Below are 20,153 nucleotides of genomic sequence, written 5' to 3'. Positions count from 1 at the left end.
GTACGTGAGGCTCGACGTTATGTCTGTCCTGCAAGAAAGTCTACCGCGTCAAAGACGTTGCATAATCGTAAGCCCGACGATCTTCCCGGCGAACCTCATCCCCTTTCCCTCAAATCTTTCATCAACAAATGTTCTACGCCACGCACTTTCGAGCAGCCTGTTAGGATCGCCAATCACACATGGTGTCATGTTCAATCGGTTGAATATTTCCTTTGGATTAAAGGAGATGACGATAAACCGATTGACATGCGCAACGGAAAGGCTGAGCACAGGGCCCATGGGGTAAGTTATCGTAGTATTGTGCGAGGCGTTCTGACTTCATTTAATCAAGACCTTGGTGCCCGAACTCCGTATGGATGCGATTACGAAGCTCCTCGACCGAGGAATGGAAAAACTTAGAGATTTATTCTTTTCCTTTCAGAAAGAATGCGACCATACCTCTACCATTGATCATTCAGTCGTCCAGAAGTTCGTCAACCCACCGTTTCCCATCGACTGGGAGCTCAGCGCGTTCAACATTATGTCCGCGGTGGATCTCACAGCGCACCTGCGCTACCTCAACTGGCATTCTGCACGTTTTCGAGACTCAAAACAAGACGGTGATTCGTCGTACGAGCCTTCGGAAGCGGAGGAAGGTGCTAATGCGAATCCCGCGTTGACTCGTTCCAAGCGTCGTCGTCGCCCTTCAAAAGCTCCTCCACCTCAGACGTTTCACAGTATCGCTATGGTTCCCGACGCGTCCATTTCTAACCATGTGGCGGCTGGCTCTAGCAGCAAACCCAAGAAGGATTCGGCTGGCAAGCCTAGACCTTCCAAGGGTGCCAAAACGTCTAGGGGCGGTCATAGCGGCAAGGGCCCGAACAAACGTCGAAAGGTTTAGGATGTCGTGCGGATTGCTTTTGTGGTAAACGGACACAGTATGATTCGTCAATGACTTTCATACCATCATGGTGTTTTCTCTCTTTTCACATACATCTTCGGTTCTCTGACAAATTGTTCATCGTTTTAATAGGCGAGTTACGTCGCAGCTCTCAGTTCAAGTATGTCTACCTTGTTTCATTCTGCCAAAACCTGTAACTACGTGGTACTACATTGTGTAAGTTTGATCAGAATCATCAGATGGATGATTAGATGTAATCACGTGAGACAACTTGTTGACATGCAACCACCACCATCAAATAATCCCAACTCACTCCATAGAGTCCATACTACCTCCTTTTCGCCCCCAGGACATACTCTTAAGCGAATTAGGTCTCTTGACACAACTTATCTTTGACAGGTACTCTCAAGGTGAAGGACTTCTTGTGGAACAAGTGCAAAATTCTTGTCATTGGCGCAGGTGGTTTAGGATGCGAGATACTCGCCAATCTTGCTCTGACTGGGTTCAAGGACATCCATCTCATCGACATGGACACGATGATCATGATCGACATCAGCAATCTTAATCGTCAATTTTTATTCAGGTGTGTCACATTTATGAGATGGCATGTGTGTGCTGACCTAGGGATCAGTTCCCTCAAGACCTGCAGACGTTGGAAGACCGAAGGCCATAGTTGCTGCAGAGCATGTGATGAAACGGGTGCCGGGAGTCAAGGTCACTTCGTAAGTTGGCAATTTCTTGCGCACTGTGCGCACCATCTCTGATATGCGAGGCGTGTAGGTACTACGGCAAGATACAAGACAAGGGCGACGATTATTATTTGCAATCTAATCTCGTCATCTGTGGTCTAGATTTTGTGGAAGCGTGTCCGTGGATTAACGCTACTCTCGTTAACCTAGTGGATCCAGCGAATCCTGAGAGTTTGAAGACCCTCAGACGGTGATACCGAAGGTGAATTGGTCTCTTTTATTTTGCTGCGCGACTTCAATAACTGTGAGAAGGTTTCAAGGGGCAAGCTCGAGTCATTCTTCCGACTAGATCATCATGCTTTGAGTGTTCCCTTGATATTCTCAACAAGCCAACCACATTTCCTATCTGCACCATCGCGAATACGCCTCGTCTCCCTGAACACCGTATAGAATGGGCCTCTGTGCTTGAATGGCCTCACACGCGCGGAGGTCAGTCTCGCTGGACGTCCCATTGTTCTAAGAGAAACTCGATACTGATGATCCTGAGCACATCGGATGGTTGTATTCGATTGCAACAGCAATTCAAGATTGAAGGCGTGACTGGGTCACTTACGCAGGGTGTTTTCAAGAATGTCATCCCTGCAATCGCATCAAATAATGCCATTATTGCCGGTATGTCAACACCCACCCTTACTCGATCTCTCTGATGGGAGTGTTGACAGCTTCATCTTGCAATGAGGCTTTCAAGATTGCAACAAGTTCAGCGGCTTATCTGAACAACTACTTCATGCTCATTGGGACTGAAGGAACATATTCGTACACCTTTGAGCATGAAAAGCGCGATCATTGCCCTGTTTGCGGAGGTGAAGCCCTGGAGATGTCCATCATGATAAGTCGTGATTGGACTGTCGAGCAACTCATTGAACTTTTGACTGAGAAGCAGAACATGTATGTATTCATTACTCTTTGACATCCATGGCTCACCCTGGCACAGTCAGATTAAGAAAGCGTCTCTCGCAACACCAGAAAAGCCAATTTATTTCCATCAGCCACCTCAGCTGGAAGAAGCTACACGCCCGAACTTGGAGAAGAGAGTCTCGGAACCGAGAATATCGCGAGTGTCATTTCCCTCTTCACCTGGTGCTTTGTCTGACGGTCCGGCACAACAGACCTCTCCGTTCCTTTCCTCTCTCCCTGTCTCTGCCACGGAACTTAGCATACAGACTCATGTCATCAATTCGTTACCTCAAATACCTTCGTCACAGTTGCGTTCGGTCGTCCACGTCGCAAAATCACGGTGCGCCAGTCCGATCTAGGTGGCGTAGAAGCATGCGTGGGAAAGGCGTTTGGGCAGGTGACGATGCTTTAGTGAGCACTTATTTGACTTTAGAGTGTAAAGGTGCTGATGGGCGGTAGCGTGCCAGTGGATTTGAAAGAACTCGCATCCTGTAAAGGCGTTTGTAGATAGTGGAGCGCAGCAGACCATCAGTACGTCTTATCCCACCCTTTCCGTGTATGACTGACTTCACTCCACTTGTGCAGTGAGCCCCGAATGCACAGAAGCATGCGGGTGCGTAATTTTCTCCCGCATTAGACGAAACTGATGCATTGCAGGATAATGCGTCTCACAGATGGGCGATTTGCAGGCATCGCACGTGGAGTGGGGACCGCCAAAATTCTGGGACGTGTGCATAGTGCACAGATGCGACTTGCTGACTTGCATCTTCCGTGTTCGTCCACGATAATTGAGGTTGGTCTTCTTTTCTGATGTATCTCATCCGATCATGAAGCTAATATAAACTCGAGGGCCGCGATGTAGATCTTCTGCTCGGGCTTGACATGCTGAAGGCACACCAGGCATGCATCGACCTCGAAAAATCTGTGCTGCGTATTTAAGGGCGTGAAGTAAGTTTCCTCTCCGAACACGAACTCCCTGAGAAAGCACGGATGATCGAATCGGGAGCGGACGATCCCAGCCGCGTCTACCTCGGGCACTTCCAGCAGCGCTTCACAACCTGCACGAACGAGTGGTAGTAGAAGTGCTGGGACCAGTGGCTCGTCGTTTCCAGGTGGAGGAAACACTGGCACGCTGGGTTCGGCGCCTCAGGCTGGTGCGCCACGCGCACCGACGCGTCCCGCCGCTACCCAGTCACGACACCCAGATTCTGCTATCGAGCTGATCATGGGACTTGGGGTATCGCGGGAGGTAGCGATCAGTATGTTGGATGCGGCGGGTGGGAATGTGGATGCTGCTGCAAGTTTGTTGTTCTGAGTCCTAGGGTGGGCGGAGATTCTTGCAATGGTAAGAAGATGCTAGACATTGTCGCCATGCCTCTGTCATCCGGAAATTCATCTGGTGCAGCCTCCATGTTGAAGCCTGAAACCACCGCCGTGTGCATTCAATCAGCACTCGTAAGTTATCCTGAGTCTTCTTCAGTCTAATACAAGTTTTGCAGGTCAATCGCGACAATCTACAATTAATTGTGCAGCAGGTGTTGTCCTATCTTGTCAAGCCCGAGTCTTCCGCCATTCCGTCTGCGGTACAATCCCTATCTCAGCACATCATCCCGTCTGCTCCTGCAAAGTCCCCAGGTGCACCATCACAATCCATCGCCTACCGTCTTGTCTTGTCACAAAGGATCATGACAATGTTGCCGATTTTGAATGGTACCTCTCAGTCCTCGTTGACCTCGCATACGTATTGAACGTCGATATCGGCACGCAAATTAGCGACCAACTAGTAGTAGACGTTGTCGGACGCGTGAGAGCGTCTAGGAGCTATGTTGATGGTAAAAGTATTCCAGCCAGAGATTGCGTCTCTGAGGAATTGAAGGTGAGCGTCTTGTGCATCATACCATAACTATACTTCAACTCACGTTTACCTCCATAGGCCGTTCTCGTCCATCTTGCCGACCTCACGATATGGCAATCAAACAATCATTGGCTCGGAGGGTTACAATAAACCCGGCCTGGCATGACTCCCAACTTAGAGCCTCTGTCCGCACTATTCTCACAGTCACAGTATGCACCTCCCCCGGTAAGGCCCGCTTTCCAACTCTATTCTATACATACGCTGATCATGATGTCACGCTGTGCATAGCACACGGATCTCTTCAGGTGAGCATTTGCCTCAGTCTTCCTCGACTTCCGCTGGCGTCATCTAGCACTCGTCTTCATTCATTAGATCATTGGAATGCCGGGAACTTAACATAACCTGTCGCGAAACTCGATCATACTCTGGGCAACCATGACAACCCGGTGCAAGGCCACGTGAGCACGAATCACATTCGGTTCATCATCGGGTCCTCAACTCTGACATTGCCGCACTCAGGCTATGTTGGGGTGTCACACAACTTTCGCAATGGCCGAAGGTGGCAGTAATATAGCACTGTGGATATCTCCCTGCCCCAAACATTATTTCTGGTACTGTTATCCCAATTTTGAGTCTCCTCTGTCTTGACTGACCAGGCTACTAGCGCTCAGCTAGTCCAGCCTGGACGACTCAGTACTAGTAGTACTAGTGTTCCCTGCTTCACAGTGCGTCATGTGATTCTTCTGTTGCGCCTGGGACTGTCAGCTCGCTAGGACCAAGACCGCGCGTCTGATCCTTCTCGCAGAATGACTCGTATCGTTGGTCTCCGTGCAGTGACGACGAGACGCCACCCGCAATTCGACGCGATCAGACCAGAAATCGCAAGCCCTTAGCCGTCGTCGCAATGCGGCCGGGACGATTCCTAGCGTGAATCTGAATTCGCGCCAGAACCGCATCGAGAGGTGGAGAGTCGGGGAAGCAACCAGTGACCAAGGTGGGTTCTCCCCGCGATCCGCTTCATCTGCACCATCCATTCCGCTTCTGACATGCGCAGACGCTGCTCGGCGTGATCTCCAATTTGGTGTTTTAGTTCAGCGATCGCGCTCGTCGAAGGAGCTCGATGTTTTTCACCTCCATTTAATATCTATGTACTCTCATCAATCTATGTTTCTCCTTCAAACCACCTGCATGCGTGACTGTGCTGTGATATATTCATGTGCCTCAACGCCTAGCAACTCTACATCGAAGTAACGACGAAACGCCGACAACAAAAAATCACGACAGCGAGGGCCTGTGGGTCTTCATGCAATCCAACACAGCTTGCACACATTTCTGAACGCCCCGGATGTGCTGACCCTCCAACGCTCTTTTGATGAGCTTCAGGTTGGATTCTGCGATCAAATCCTTGGCATCAATAATGAGGTCTTCGTTTGGCTGACTGGAATAGGTAAAAATTCTTCATCAAATCCATGACCGAGGTGTCGTTCACCGCGATATCAAGCCTGGAAACATCCTAAAGCGATCAAAGGCTACTTGAAGCTCAAACTAAACTATACAACCTTGATCGAAAAATCGAAGCATCAAGCTCTTCGAAACGAGCTCGCCGAATCATACGTTGCAAACTGAAAGAAGTCGACAAGATCAGGACAGAAGAAGATCGATTCACACTTGGGTAAGCATAAATTTGAAGTTTTGCGCGACAGCTTGGACTCAACCGTTTAAAGTTCATTTAACAATGAAGACGAAAGACAAAGGGCCATAGACAGAGTCCGGGACCTTGGGATCGATCAAGACAATTTGCGATACCAACTAGAGCAGGCCGATTCCGAGACATTCGCTTCAAATTTGGATGAATTCGAAAAGAACAGCGACCCGATTACGAAGGAGATGGTTGCAAATACTGCCATGTATTATACCTTTATTCCTGCAGCTGAAACTCGCGAGTCATCAGAGATCCTGAAGGTTGCGGACAGGCTAAGCACAGTAGTAAGAACCACCCTGTTTGCGATCAGTGACAGTATTGACAACTTCTGGAATAAGGTGGTTGTCCAGCCGGAGGCTGTTGAAGCCGTTGCGAACACAGTGCAATATATGTGGGCAGGACTCAAAAATCCACGAAGGCCTATTGCATCGTTCCTTTTCGGTGGTCCATCAGGATCCGGGAAAACGCTGCTCGTGAAGGGAGTGAGTCTCGCTGATCATTAACTGCTGCTCACTTCTTATGTGCTCACCCTCTAAACAGCTTTGCGAGATTGCACTTCGACAATCTGGCAAGTTGCTACGCATTAATGCCAGTGACTACATCGAACCGCACAGTCTCATGCGTCTGGTAAGCAGCGCGAGGTTAGCTAGGGTCCTGTAACCTTAAATCATGATTGTCAGATTGGAACTCCCGCATGTACGGGGTATGACTATGGTGGTCAGCTGACTGAATGTGTCAGGCGAAAGCCATTCTCTGTCGTCCACATCAAAGAGTAGGCGTAATTTTATCTGGTTACTCATGGTCCTTATTGAAGCCACCTTTTCGCCTAGCATCGACCGGGGTTGCGTGGAATTCATACAACCGACTTGAAGTATTACAACCTGCACACTAGTGCTGAATTCTGCCCGGCTCAGCGTAAGACTCGGATCCAGATGACATCACCAAGTAGTCGTACATTTCAAATAACACATGATTGATCTGATCCTTGTGTATTCTTAGTGCATCTTTTATGTTTGATATTATTGCTATAGTTGCACTTGCCTGGCTGTCAACAATGAGGTTATGTTTACCGCTGAGCCATAATTATCTTGGTCGGGTACGTTATAGTCACGTGAGCCTTGTCGTTGAACTGCGTAGTACGCATTTTGATGGTCATACATCCGTGATGGCCAACTCTACACTGTAAATCATGCGGCTGTTAGGAACTTTCTGGATCCTGCTGTTATTTCTCTCAATGGTATCTTGTGGCGCACATGGTTGCTCGTGGGATAGGGCAACGGACACTCGAGGACTCAACAGGCATCGCGCAAGTTGCTGCTTTTTCAAGAAGTCCAGCGTCCTTGCAAGTCAGAAGAGACTACAACGAGCGAGACATGCAACATTGGCGAATTCAGTCTCAAGTCCGTCAGTCACAGTGAACACATCTCAAGTGAGTGATTCAAGTTCATGGTCGCTCACTACTAGTACAGGTGCACTCAACACAGGTAATTCGTGTTAACAGAGAATAATACCAGCAAGACACAGGGATGCGATAGCGCATCTAAGACCAATTGCTCCCTGCAAACCCTCCGCGACTCGCGTGTCTTTCAATACCCCCAGTCTTGGGGCTTCTGAGTCGCATGATCCCCTCGATGCAAACTCGGAACGAGGACAAAGTTTCATGGATTTCGAGTTAGAGGACACCAATTTTGGAAATGGTTCCAAGTGCGATAACTTAAGTTCGTACTGTCTAGCTCCTGCGTTCAATATCTACTAACCACTCGGCTTCAGCAGGAACCACGCTACCCAGGAGACGGATTCCTAGGCCTTCGGACGAAATCCACCATCCAGCCGAGGATCTTAACGACTCCAATAATATTGTTGACGTTCCATTAATCCCAGCTCGAACCAGGATCCAGCGAGTCCTTTTAACACTAAGAGATTCTCTCCAGACTGTTTTCAACTCGTGTGGACTCTGCCGTTTATATCCTCGTCGTCCTTCCTTCGAGCTGAATAAGTTTATACAGTCCTTGTGTTAAGGTCGTACTCTCGTAAGATCGGATCCGAAGGACTTCGGCCTCAGCTCGTACGCTGTGCCCCTTTCCCAAGTACTGTCCCTTATTTCAAAGTACTAACGATAACGCGTCCGAAGGTCCGGACGGGTCTCGTAGTATATCCGGAAGTCTTCCGGATATCGGAAACGCGTATAAGGCTAATCCGGACGTATCCGAACTAGAAACTAACAGAGTAAAGACTACCCGAAGGTAGAGCCGAGGATATAGACTATCGGAATCTATCCAAAGTCTCGGAGAGTGACAAGAGTAAGGAGAACTCAAGTCCGGAGGACAGAAAGAGGACAAACTAAGATGATATTCGAACTGAGGTACTACAGGACATATACACGAGTTTATATACTATGAGGATAACGGAAGTATCAGTAAGCAAGGGTCCGAGGCTATGTACGAAGCATGTGCAAAGGTTATCAAACGCGAGTCGGAAATGAGACATAGGTTAACGGATCAGTAATCATACCGGTAATAAGCATAACCGAAACACCGGGAAGAGGAAATACCGAATAGGCTGTGTTTAACGTTATATGAAACAGGAAATGAATTAGAAAGCTTATCGTAAATCGGATCGGAAGCGGATCTATACATCGGACCGGACCGGATCTCAGGGTCCGAAGTCCGGAAGAGAAGCGTGAATATATGGGATATGACAGTATCCCCCCCTTAGGGCCGATCCCTAGAGGCACAAGAACCATCGGTCCGGACCGGACGAGATTATCGCGAGATGATGGAGAAGCGTCTGAGTTCGGAATCGGACAGGTATACTCAAGGGCGGACGTCCCAGGATGATTCTTCCTTTCCCACTTTTTACTCTCTATAACGCTCTATCGAAAATGTCTGGCAACACCTCCGGATCTCAGAAGACTGCTAAGCAGAAACTGCTGGAGCTTCAACAGCAACTAGCGGACGCTGAAGCTGCGGCTCGGAAGGAGGAGGAGGAGATTCGGAAGCGTCAGGAGGCGGAGCGGAAGCGTGAAGAGGAACGGAAGATTCAGGAGGATCTTAAGAGGATTCGAGAGTCCGAAATTCGGGTGGAGGCAGAAAACAAACGGCGCAGGGAGATAGTAGAGGAAATGGTGAGTTTCGGATGGTTATGATGGCTTTGCCTGACGGATGAAAAGTCTCGTGCCATTTCCGCTGACAAGGACGGATCCTGCAAGCGTTGCAGCGACAGAGGCCGGACTTGCCTTTGGACGGATGCGGAGAGCAATGCTCTGGTGAGTTAATCCGTGTTTTTTTTTTTTTTTCGGATCCGAGTGTTTTGACGTCCGGATAGGTCAAGTCTTGCGATATCTGCCGGAAGGACAAGGCTACGTGCCCCGGACGACCCGGAACTGTCAAGGTGCCCAAGGGCAAGAAGAGGAAGCATGCTGCCGGATCTCCATCTCCGAAAGGTAAAGGTAAGAAACGTCAGAAGAGTCCGACTCCTGAAGATCCGGAGGAGATGGAGACGGAATACGATGATCAGGCTTGGGTGGCCGCAGCCAACAGTATAGTGGCGGAGCTGGCTAGGACTAACACCCTTTTGGAGAGAAGTATTCAGGCGGCGGAAGGCAGCAGGGCTGCAGCGGACCGGATGAGCTCCGGAATTGAGCTGTTCCTTCAGCAACAGAGGGAATTTCAAGCCATGTTGTTCGGACATATTCGGAAGGGATTTCGGACGTCTCCGGGTCCGGAGGAGGAAGATGAGGTGATGGAAAGGGCGTCCGGAAGTGATGCAGGCGGATCCGGAGAGGCGGATGGGTCTATGGAGATGTAGGAATTTCTGGTCCGTTTATGCTTCTTCTCTAAATGTACTTGTATTTCGTATGCACACTATGTACTTCAAAGTTGAATAGGACCGGGTTTGTTCGGATATGCAGCGTGGAAGTCCGAAACTAGTTCGGATGCGTTACCGAGCTCCGTAGCAAGTAACCATGAAGTCTCCTCGTCCGTTCCTTCATATCCGGACCATCGGACGAGGTATAGGAGTTGACATTGTCTTCTCCGACGGTCTAATTTTGAGTCCAAAACTTCGGATATCTCATATTCGGGTTCTCCGTCGACTTCGACCGGAGGCGGAGGCGATTGGATACGATTAGGAATGGTATTGAGTGTGGCTGGTTCTAATTGCGAGACATGGAAAACTGGGTGTACGGAGCGCATGGAATCCGGAAGTCGGATGGTGAAAGAATGCGTACCCGGACGAGCTATGATTTCGAACGGACCTAAGTTCTTTTCCGAGAGTTTCTTGGACGGACGGGTGGATCGGAAGTATTTTGCTTTGACGAAGACCGGATCTCCGATTTTCATATCCGGAGCAGGTTTCCGTTTGGCGTCCGCAGGTCCTTGATATCTTTCTTGTGCGTGGGCCATTTCTTCTCGGAGGAACTGATGGAGTTCGTCAAGGTCTACTGCATAGTCTCGTGCGCGGGCGGATGAGAGGTCACGTTCCGGATGAACGGATAGGTTCGGATGATATCCCTTATTGGCGAAGAAGGGTGATACTCCGGTAGTAGCACTCGGAGCGTTGTTATAAGCGAATTCTGCCAAGGGAAGTAGTTCCGACCAGTTATCCTGCTGATAGTTGCAGTATATCCGGAGGTATTGTTCAAGGGTTTGGTTCGCTCGTTCGGTTTGTCCGTCTCCTTCCGGATGATATCCGGACGTGAAGTGGAGGACCATATCTAATGCTTTTCCTAAGGACCGGAAGAAATGCGATACGAATTCTGTTCCTCGGTCCGAAGTGACATGGGATGGAACTCCGTGCTTGGAAAACACGTGGAGGACGAATAGACGAGCGAGATCCGGAGAGGTAATGGTGTCGTGGGTAGGGATGAATATAGCTTGTTTGGATAGACGGTCGATTACGACGAGGATGGCTGTAAAGCCGGATGAGTCCGGAAGGTGCTCGATGAAATCCATGGATATAGAATTCCAAGGCTTTTCCGGTATGGGTAACTGCTTGAGCAATCCGTAAGGTTTGTGTCTCGGAACCTTAGCTCGGCCGCAGGAAGTACAAGACTTGACGTAGTCTTTGACATAGGTACGGATTCCTGGCCAAGTGTACTCGCGTCGGATGATATCTAGCGTCCGGTTCTGTCCGAAGTGTCCGGACAACGGATGATCATGAGTATTCTGGAGGACGCGAAGACGGAGATTATTAGATTCCGGAACATATATACGGTTGTCGCAGCGGAGGAAACCACTATCGTCCACCGTCCATCTCGGATCCGAAGGTTCCGGAAGATGTTCGGATGCGATAGGGTCATTAGGAAGTGCGGTCAGGATGTCTTTCCGGAGCTGGTCGATATCAATCAGAACGGCTGCCCTAAGAACCGGAGTTACTAGAGTTGAGGCTTGGAGGGACGAAGCTAACTGTTCCGAAGTGAATACCGGACGGAAATTGTGAGGGTTAACTCGAGCGTAGTCCTTATCCCCCTCTTTGGGATAGACGTCCCAGCGTCTAGTAAGGGAATCCGGTTTAGCTCCGAGTTTTCCGGGACGGAAACGGATGACTAGGTTAAACTGATGGAGGAATTCCGACCAGCGGGCCTGACGGCGAGAGAGGAGTTTTGTGGTAGAGAAATACTCAAGGTTCTTATGGTCCGTGACAACGTCTATCGGCTCGGCAGAGCCTTCAAGGTAATGTCGCCACGTCCGAAAAGCTTCATGGATGGCTAGAAGTTCCTTATCGTGAGTGTCGTAGTTGAGTTCCGGAGCGGTAAGCGTCCGAGAATAAAATGCCACCGGACGAAGCTCTGAGTCCGGACATACTATGGAAAGTATTCCGGCTATAGCGTAGTCAGAGGCGTCGGTTTCTACGACTATCGGAACATTCGGAATCCAGTGCGTAAGCACCGGAGCGGACGTGAAAGCTTTCTTGAGTGTTTCAAAAGACTTCCGACAATCATCGGAAAAATCCCAAGTAACCCCCTTGCGGGTAAGACGGGTGAGCGGAACTACGATGTCCGAGTAATTGAAAATGAATCGACGATAGAAATTTGCGAATCCGAGGAAGGATTGAATATCCTTAACTTTCCGAGGTTCCGGCCAGTCAACGATGGACTGGATCTTCTCGGACGACATGGTCAAGCCGTCCGGAGATAGGATGTAACCAAGGTATTCAACGGATGTGGTATGGAACGCGCATTTTTCGGGTTTAGCATAGAGTCGATGTTTTCGGAGACGGAGAAGGACTTCTCGGACATGTTCCTTATGGGATGCAAGGTCTTGGGAATAGATGAGGATGTCGTCCAGATATACGATAACGCATACATCCAGCATATCAGCAAACACGCTATTGACAAAGCGTTGGAATGCAGCCGGAGCGTTAGTGAGACCTTCCGGCATTACCAACCATTCATATGAGCCATAACGCGTTCGGAACGCGGTCTTCCATTCGTCTCCGTCCGCTATCCGGACGAGATGATAAGCGGATCGGAGGTCGATTTTGGTATAGACTTTAGCGCGGCTCGGAGAGTCTAGGAGGTCGGTAATGAGAGGTAACGGATATCGGTCTTTCTTGGTAATCTGGTTAAGTCCACGGAAATCTACACAGAGGCGAAGGGAGCCATCCTTTTTCTTGACAAACAGGACAGGAGCTCCGTGAGAAGAGGATGAGGAACGGAGGAGTCCGGAGGAAATATTTTCATCAAGAAACTTCCGGAGGGCTGCAAGCTCAACTGCAGATAGAGAATAAATGGTTCCGAGGGGCGGACTAGTTCCTTCCTCTAACTCGATTTTGAGATCATAGGGACGATGAGGAGGAAGTTGGCTAGCTTTGCCCTTATCGAACACATCCGAGAATTCGTGATATTCCGGAGGAATTCCGGACAGGTCCGGAGGATCGGATGAAAGGGAAGCGGACCGGAGGTCTACACCGGTCGGACGAAGGTAGATGCTGAACTGTTCCGATCCTTCCAATTTGCAGGCCCGGCAAAAGGCAACCGCATTGATCAAGGAAATGTTGGGGATGGTTTTATCAGCGGAGGTTCCGGATGTAGTCGGAGGAGGTAAATCTTCCATCGGAGGATGCGGATCCGGAGACGGAAGCGACGTCGGAGGTGTCGAAGGCATTCCATGAGAAGTCGTTCGGAAATCGATGCTGCCCGAAACCCAGTCAATCAACGGATTGTGTAGGGTGAGCCAGCTATATCCAAGAACGATAAAACAAGAAGAATCCAACGGAGTAACGTAAAACGTATCGGAGGTAACTACACCGGACGGAAAACAGATAGGCAAATCTATAGCTTCGGAAATCATATTATTACAAGTACCATCAAACAAACGGAGAGAAAGCGGAGATATCGGATATGTAGGAATTTTATTTTTTCGGACGAAATCAGAGTCTATAAAACAGTGAGAGGAACCACAATCAATTAGTGAAGGAAAATCAGAAATATCAGGAAAAGTAGGAATAGAAACGTATGGACAAAGAGAGTTCGGATCGGAAAGAGAAACAGCATTGAGACGTAGCTCCGTTGCACGGGTAGAGTCAACGCAACCCTCATCCCGTGCGGAGTCGGGAGGGTTGCGGACTATTTTTTTGCTTCATCTGAAGCCTCCGGTTTGTCTTCCGGAGTTACTACTGCAGCGCGGCCTTTGGCAGCGCGCGAAGTAGACTTGGTGCATTCCCGAGCCGAATGGCCGGGTCCACCGCAGAATAGACAGAGTTTGTTATCCATCCGTCTCTTACGTTCTTCGGACGTGAGCTTCCCGTCCTTTCCTAACTTGGAGGTAAGGTCCGGAGGTTTAGAAACGGAGGATGATGCGGAAGTAGCGGGTTTGTCGGATTTGTACCTCGAAGGTCCGGACGAGTTGGAATTCGTCCGATCGGACGTGGTTTGCTTAGGAGGAATGGAGGTGGTGGGTTTAGTTTCGCGGGCGACTTCTCCCTTCCGTTCCCAGTATCGAGCGTCGATAGTCTGGGCAAGGATCTTGTATTCGGAAAGGGTGGAAGGTTTACCCATGCGACTGATTTCGTCTTTGATACGAGCCGGAAGTCCGTTATAGAATTGGCGTCTTAGGGCACCGTCACCCCAGCCACGGACTTGTGAAGCAAGACGCTGAAATTCAACAACATATTTATTAATGCGTTGTCCGTCACGCATATGAAGTTGCTCCAATTGCATTTCCGCATCTCCGGACGGATCGTGCGGTCCGAAATTGGTTTGGAGTTCAAGCATGAACGCGGAGTAATCATCCATCCAATCCGGACGATCATCGTCCTCGTCGGCTAGGAGATCCGGTTCGAACCACTCGAGTGCCATACCCTTAAGGTAGGATTGGGCGAAGTTGACTTTTGCCCGTCCGGAACGGAAGGCTTTGGGTTTGCTTTGGAAGTGGAGCTCGCATTGGACGAAGAATGCACGAAGCTTCCGAGGCTCAGTGCCATCGAAAGTATCGGGCTCACGGATCTTGACTTTAGAATCTTCGGACGAGGTCGGACGACGATTGTTGCGTGCGAGATTGTCGATGGCTTGAGAAAGCCGAAGCATGACACGGTCTTGTGGGTTTAACCCGTCAAATTCATCATCGTTGTCATCCGGTTCATCATCCGGATCACCTCCGAAGTCATCCGGAGGGTTTCCACCAGGAGTATCTTCATCGTCCGGAGGTCCTTCGTCATCCGGATCACCTCCGGCAGGAGTGCGCGTAGGGGTTTCCGGATGCGGACGATTCATGAGTTGCAAAATACTTTGAGCAGGACCGCGTGATACACGGCGCTGAGAGAAACTGGTGAAGGCGTTAACTACGGATGTCGGATCGCGTCGGGTGGACGAAAGTCCGACAGCGTGCAAAGCGGCTTGGTTTACTTTAGTAGGAGCCATGATATGAGTAAGTGTACTTGGAAAGGTGTGAGTTCGAATATACTGTTAAGGTCGTACTCTCGTAAGATCGGATCCGAAGGACTTCGGCCTCAGCTCGTACGCTGTGCCCCTTTCCCAAGTACTGTCCCTTATTTCAAAGTACTAACGATAACGCGTCCGAAGGTCCGGACGGGTCTCGTAGTATATCCGGAAGTCTTCCGGATATCGGAAACGCGTATAAGGCTAATCCGGACGTATCCGAACTAGAAACTAACAGAGTAAAGACTACCCGAAGGTAGAGCCGAGGATATAGACTATCGGAATCTATCCAAAGTCTCGGAGAGTGACAAGAGTAAGGAGAACTCAAGTCCGGAGGACAGAAAGAGGACAAACTAAGATGATATTCGAACTGAGGTACTACAGGACATATACACGAGTTTATATACTATGAGGATAACGGAAGTATCAGTAAGCAAGGGTCCGAGGCTATGTACGAAGCATGTGCAAAGGTTATCAAACGCGAGTCGGAAATGAGACATAGGTTAACGGATCAGTAATCATACCGGTAATAAGCATAACCGAAACACCGGGAAGAGGAAATACCGAATAGGCTGTGTTTAACGTTATATGAAACAGGAAATGAATTAGAAAGCTTATCGTAAATCGGATCGGAAGCGGATCTATACATCGGACCGGACCGGATCTCAGGGTCCGAAGTCCGGAAGAGAAGCGTGAATATATGGGATATGACACCTTGTTACTTGCACGGTCGTGTCCAACAACTATTCAAGGAACGGATTCCCTTGCAAACGTCTTTCCGCCACCATACCCCTTTTCCAATATGACCGTTTATCGGCTCATGTCCTGGATGAATTCAGGTAGCCACCTGAAATCAGAAGCTGAGATCCAACGCCTCGTCAAAGACGTCTTGCAAGCTGATGAATTTGATGTTAAGGATCTTGAGGGATTTTCGGTGAGAAAAAGTCTGCGAGAATTAGACAAGGATGAGGGCGGGGATAGAATCACTTTCCCAGATGATTGGGTCGAGACCAATGTCACTATCAACATTCCGAAGAGGTCAAACGAAGAAGGCCCTGTTCCATATATTATCCCTAGTTTTCATTATCGTCCTCTCGTCGAAGTGATTCGCGCAGCATTCGCGGATGTGCAAGCAAGCGCATTCCACCTATTACCCTTCAAACGTCTATGGAAGGATGCTTTAGATGACCATCAAGAACGAATATTCGATGAGCTTTACACCTCCGATGTATGGCTTGAGGCTCAGGACGAGCTTCAGAAGTTGCCGAAGGAACCCGGTTGTTCCTTGGAATGGGTTGTAGCAGGTCTTATGTTCTTTTCCGATGCCACTCACCTGGCAAATTTTGGAACGGCAAAAGCTTGGCCGCTTTATCTCTATTTTGGAAACTTGACGAAGTATGTCCGAACATTACCTCAATCGGGGGCATGCCACCTAGTGGGATTCCTGCCTTCTGTGAGTCCCTGTATGATGCCTGCCGACTGGCATTGATATCAACTGCCTTTCCAGCTTCCAGACTGTATTAAAGACGTTCTGAGCGGCCTATCTCGCGTATCCAAAACAGGTATAGTGTCGCTTCATACTCACTGTCGTAGAGAGTTGTTCCAGGCATGTTGGGACATTTTACTCGATGAGGACTTTGTTCATGCATATCGCCACGGGATTGTCTTGAAATGTGCCGATGGAGTGCTGCGAAGAGTATTTCCTCGTATCTTCACGTATTCTGCTGATTATCCCGAGAAGTATATTTCTGCTTTGCCTTTGTTAAAATCGGATCCTCACAAAATTTCAGGGTTTTAATTGCGACTATCAAGGACATGGGTTCATGCGCTTGTCCTCGCTGTCTCACTCGGAAAAACTTATTTAGTTGCACTGGTCTCGTCCAGGACATGAAAGATCGCATCATCAATCTCCGTGTGTATGCTATGGCAAACGTTGTCAAGGCTCGCGAGTATATTTATCAGAGGGGAAATACTGTAAATGGTTCGAAGGTCGAAGACGCTCTTGGAGAAGGTTCATGGGTACCCACTTTGGTAGGCACGAATGACTCCTTCCAATTTGCGATCAGCTCAAACCGGCTACCCACAGAATCAATTCGTTCAGAAACTTGGACCGTTCGGCCTCAACCCGTTCCGTATGCTTGTTGTCGATTTCATGCATGAAATCGAATTGGGTACCTGGAAGGCATTATTTACCCATCTTGTCAGGCTCCTATATGCGCTTCCTGGAGGTAGTCAGTTAGTTGCTACTCTCGACTACAGGTACGCAGATTTCATACAGAGTTCTATTACCTAGCACTAATAATTCAATCTCGCCCTAGATTTCGCCAGGTGCCAACCTTTGGCAATGGTGTGATTCGAAAGTTCGCGAACAATACTTCTGAGATGAAAAAATTAGCAGCACGGGACTTTGAAGACATATTACAGGTTTTTGTATCACTCGATTTCCTGAATTCGGCTCTGACATATTCTCCTTCATTAGTGTGCCATACCGGTTTTTGAAGGACTGTTCCCCCCAGGCCATGATGCAGCAGTGCAGACTTTGCTGTATCAGTTCGCACAGTGGCATGCGCTTGCCAAGCTTAGGTTGCACTCGGAGTCTACAGTGAGTTCTCTGGAAGAAACTTTCAAGAAACTCTCTCAGAAGTTGCGGAAATTTCGACACGACATCTGCAATACATTCAATACTACGGAGTTACCAAAAGAGACAGCTGCCCGTCAACGAAGGTTCGCTCGACAGTCTGAGACCCATACTGCCGCGACCTCTCCGGAATCAAGTGGACCGAAGGCAAAGAAATTCAATCTGAATACGTACAAGTTTCATGCGATGGCCGATTATGTGCGAACAATACGACTCTTCGGGACCACGGATTCATTCACTACTCAAATGGTATGTATATGTTGTTTACTCACTGTCTACGGAAGTTGATTTTGGCCAGGGGGAACTTGCGCACAGGGCACTCAAGGCATTCTATCCACTCACAAGTAAGTTGGATACTCCAGCGCAATTGGCAAAGCACGAGCGCAGGCGCCGCGTACTTCGGCGGGTCGCGGAAGCAGAAAGTACACCATCCTCCGATAATCAATCTCCTGCCGATGCTCCCCCTTCGGCGTCCTCTGGATTGCATCATCATATCGCAACTCATAAGAGTAACCCAGTCAATATATTTCAGTTCCTTCAAGAACACAATGGTGATCCGGCCATAAAGGTAGACGATATTGCAACGGGAATGCCTCACTTTTTTCACAATGGTTCATAGAATTTTTTGCCGAAACTGAAGGATCATATTCTTTACCGGCTGCAGAAGCTAGATATTAGCCATTGCAACCATACATTCACGGACAAGGAGCATAACTCGGTAATCATCCCTAACAATATCATTTACTCCGTTCAGACCATGCAGGTATATTACACTACATACGACCTCAGGCGCGAGCACGACACTATCAATCCTAGAGCACACGCCGATATTATGGTCGTTTCAGGAGAAACGATACCTACCCATCCATACTGGTATGCCCGTGTATTGGGTATTTACCATATGGAAACTTGGGTCAACGACGGAAGTCGACCGGTGAAGCAACACCTCGAGGTTCTGTGGGTTAGGTGGCTGGCTCCATTGTGCAACCATAAATCTGGCATCAAAAACGCGCGTCTTCCGAAGCTTGCATTCGTAGATGAATCAGATGCTGACGCGTTTGGGTTTCTTGATCCGGGACAGGTGATTCGAGGGGTCCACTTGATTCCTGCATTCGCCTCGGAACGTGGTACCAGCTCGCTTCGCTATGGACAATCTCTGGCACGTCCTGGGGGGGAGGAAGACGACTGGGAAGAGCACTATGTTGGAATGTGAGTTTGGATAATGTCTCTTCCTATGATCAGTTTTCGACCTTTTGAGTTAGATTCGTTGACCGGGATATGTTCATGCGATACACTCACTTTGGTGTTGGGCATCCGGTAACGCTGCGGAGGATAATTAGAGACATAGTAGCACCAACTGATGCCATGGATGTTATGGATGAAGATGTCCGCAATGGTGAGGACCACGAGCAATGGGATATCGAAGAGGAAGATGGCGATGATGAATCTGGTGACGAAGAGCTTGAAGAAGAAGAAGATGGGAGTGAGGATGACGGAGGGGGGGATGAGGATGAGGATGTGTTAGACGATCTTTCTTTTTAAGTGGAGCACTAAATTCGACTTTTCCTTGCGACAGGGCGAGAACGCATGTCAATAGTCCCAACGGCCACTGACCCTCTGACCAACCGAGTATTGCGAGTATTGCAAGCCCACGTTCAGTTTGTCCTGTCGATCTTGATCCCGACGGCGATAACTTCCCTTTGTGGAGATATTCTTCGATGTCCATTGCATCAGGAGTAGGTGACGGTGACCTTGAGACTGGCAAAACGCCGGCGTCATCATCGTCAATTCGTGCCAGAAAGTGATGTGGCAGAGTACTTTCATGGAATTAATTTGTTTTTACACAGGTCGTGCTTGTTCTTGAGTGTCGGTGTCAGGTCGAGACATGGGAACTGCATTCCAGCCTCGAGCGGCTAGTATGCTCTGGGCAGATGATCAGGATAGTACTAGTAAGTAGCGAAGTCACGGTCAGGGAAGTTCGAGTTAATTACAAGACCGCGACATGCGACACTATTGATGCTTTTGAAAGGGCATGCATCTTGCATTAACGGACCTTCAGTCATCCGTACTTTTCCCTAACGAGGGGAGAGCGTTCAAGCAAACAATATTCGGTGACTGGGCTGACAAATACGCGAGCGGCAGGATAGACATGAGACTGATTAGAAGTCATGTTTCAGTTGGCACTCTCGATAAGTTTAGTGGATCACTGCGAAAGACGTATTCTACTAAAAAGTCATGAATGGCGTCATATTCTTAAACCCAAAGAATGGTGCACGAAAACACTCAACAAAGAGACATACTTTACCCTACAATACCTATTAGACTGCGACGGTGCAATGTCACAAGATTGTCACAAACTTTCATGGTAATCAAGATCTGATGATCAATGCTCGTGTCGCTTTCCACGAGAAAGCCTTACATAGTAATATAATGCAAGACACAATTTTTGAAAAATGAGAACGCACAAAATAGTTGGAATAGGTATAATAGCACTCCTAACCGGTTACAAAGGAGGGATGTCACAGCATTGTCATGGGCTGTTTATGTCAAGCCG

General features: G+C 48.8%; 2 protein-coding genes across 2 annotated transcripts; both read left to right on the top strand.

Moving 5' to 3' along the window:
* Window positions 1-1,042: 1,042 nt before the first annotated feature.
* On the top strand, window positions 1,043-2,885 carry F5891DRAFT_1254006 (uncharacterized protein; the record flags this gene model as incomplete). Its single annotated transcript, XM_041369930.1, has 9 exons — window positions 1,043-1,096; window positions 1,291-1,463; window positions 1,522-1,602; window positions 1,661-1,746; window positions 1,817-1,831; window positions 1,882-2,241; window positions 2,292-2,517; window positions 2,564-2,663; window positions 2,835-2,885. 9 exons carry the CDS (start codon window positions 1,043-1,045, stop codon window positions 2,883-2,885), a joined length of 1,146 nt encoding a protein of 381 aa, XP_041220723.1.
* A 3,518-nt stretch (window positions 2,886-6,403) lies between these two features.
* F5891DRAFT_890736 (P-loop containing nucleoside triphosphate hydrolase protein) lies at window positions 6,404-6,835 on the top strand (the record flags this gene model as incomplete). Its single annotated transcript, XM_041373286.1, has 3 exons — window positions 6,404-6,565; window positions 6,624-6,710; window positions 6,764-6,835. Coding segments are annotated over 3 exons (321 nt in total), but the record flags the coding sequence as incomplete, so codon positions are not given.
* Between the last annotated feature and the right edge of the window lie 13,318 nt (window positions 6,836-20,153).

This window comes from Suillus fuscotomentosus (genome assembly GCF_016647785.1).
Source record: "Suillus fuscotomentosus strain FC203 chromosome Unknown F5891scaffold_70, whole genome shotgun sequence".
Taxonomy (NCBI): domain Eukaryota; kingdom Fungi; phylum Basidiomycota; class Agaricomycetes; order Boletales; family Suillaceae; genus Suillus; species Suillus fuscotomentosus.
Note: the sequence above shows the minus strand (reverse complement) of the source record. Positions and strands in the feature narration are given on the sequence as shown.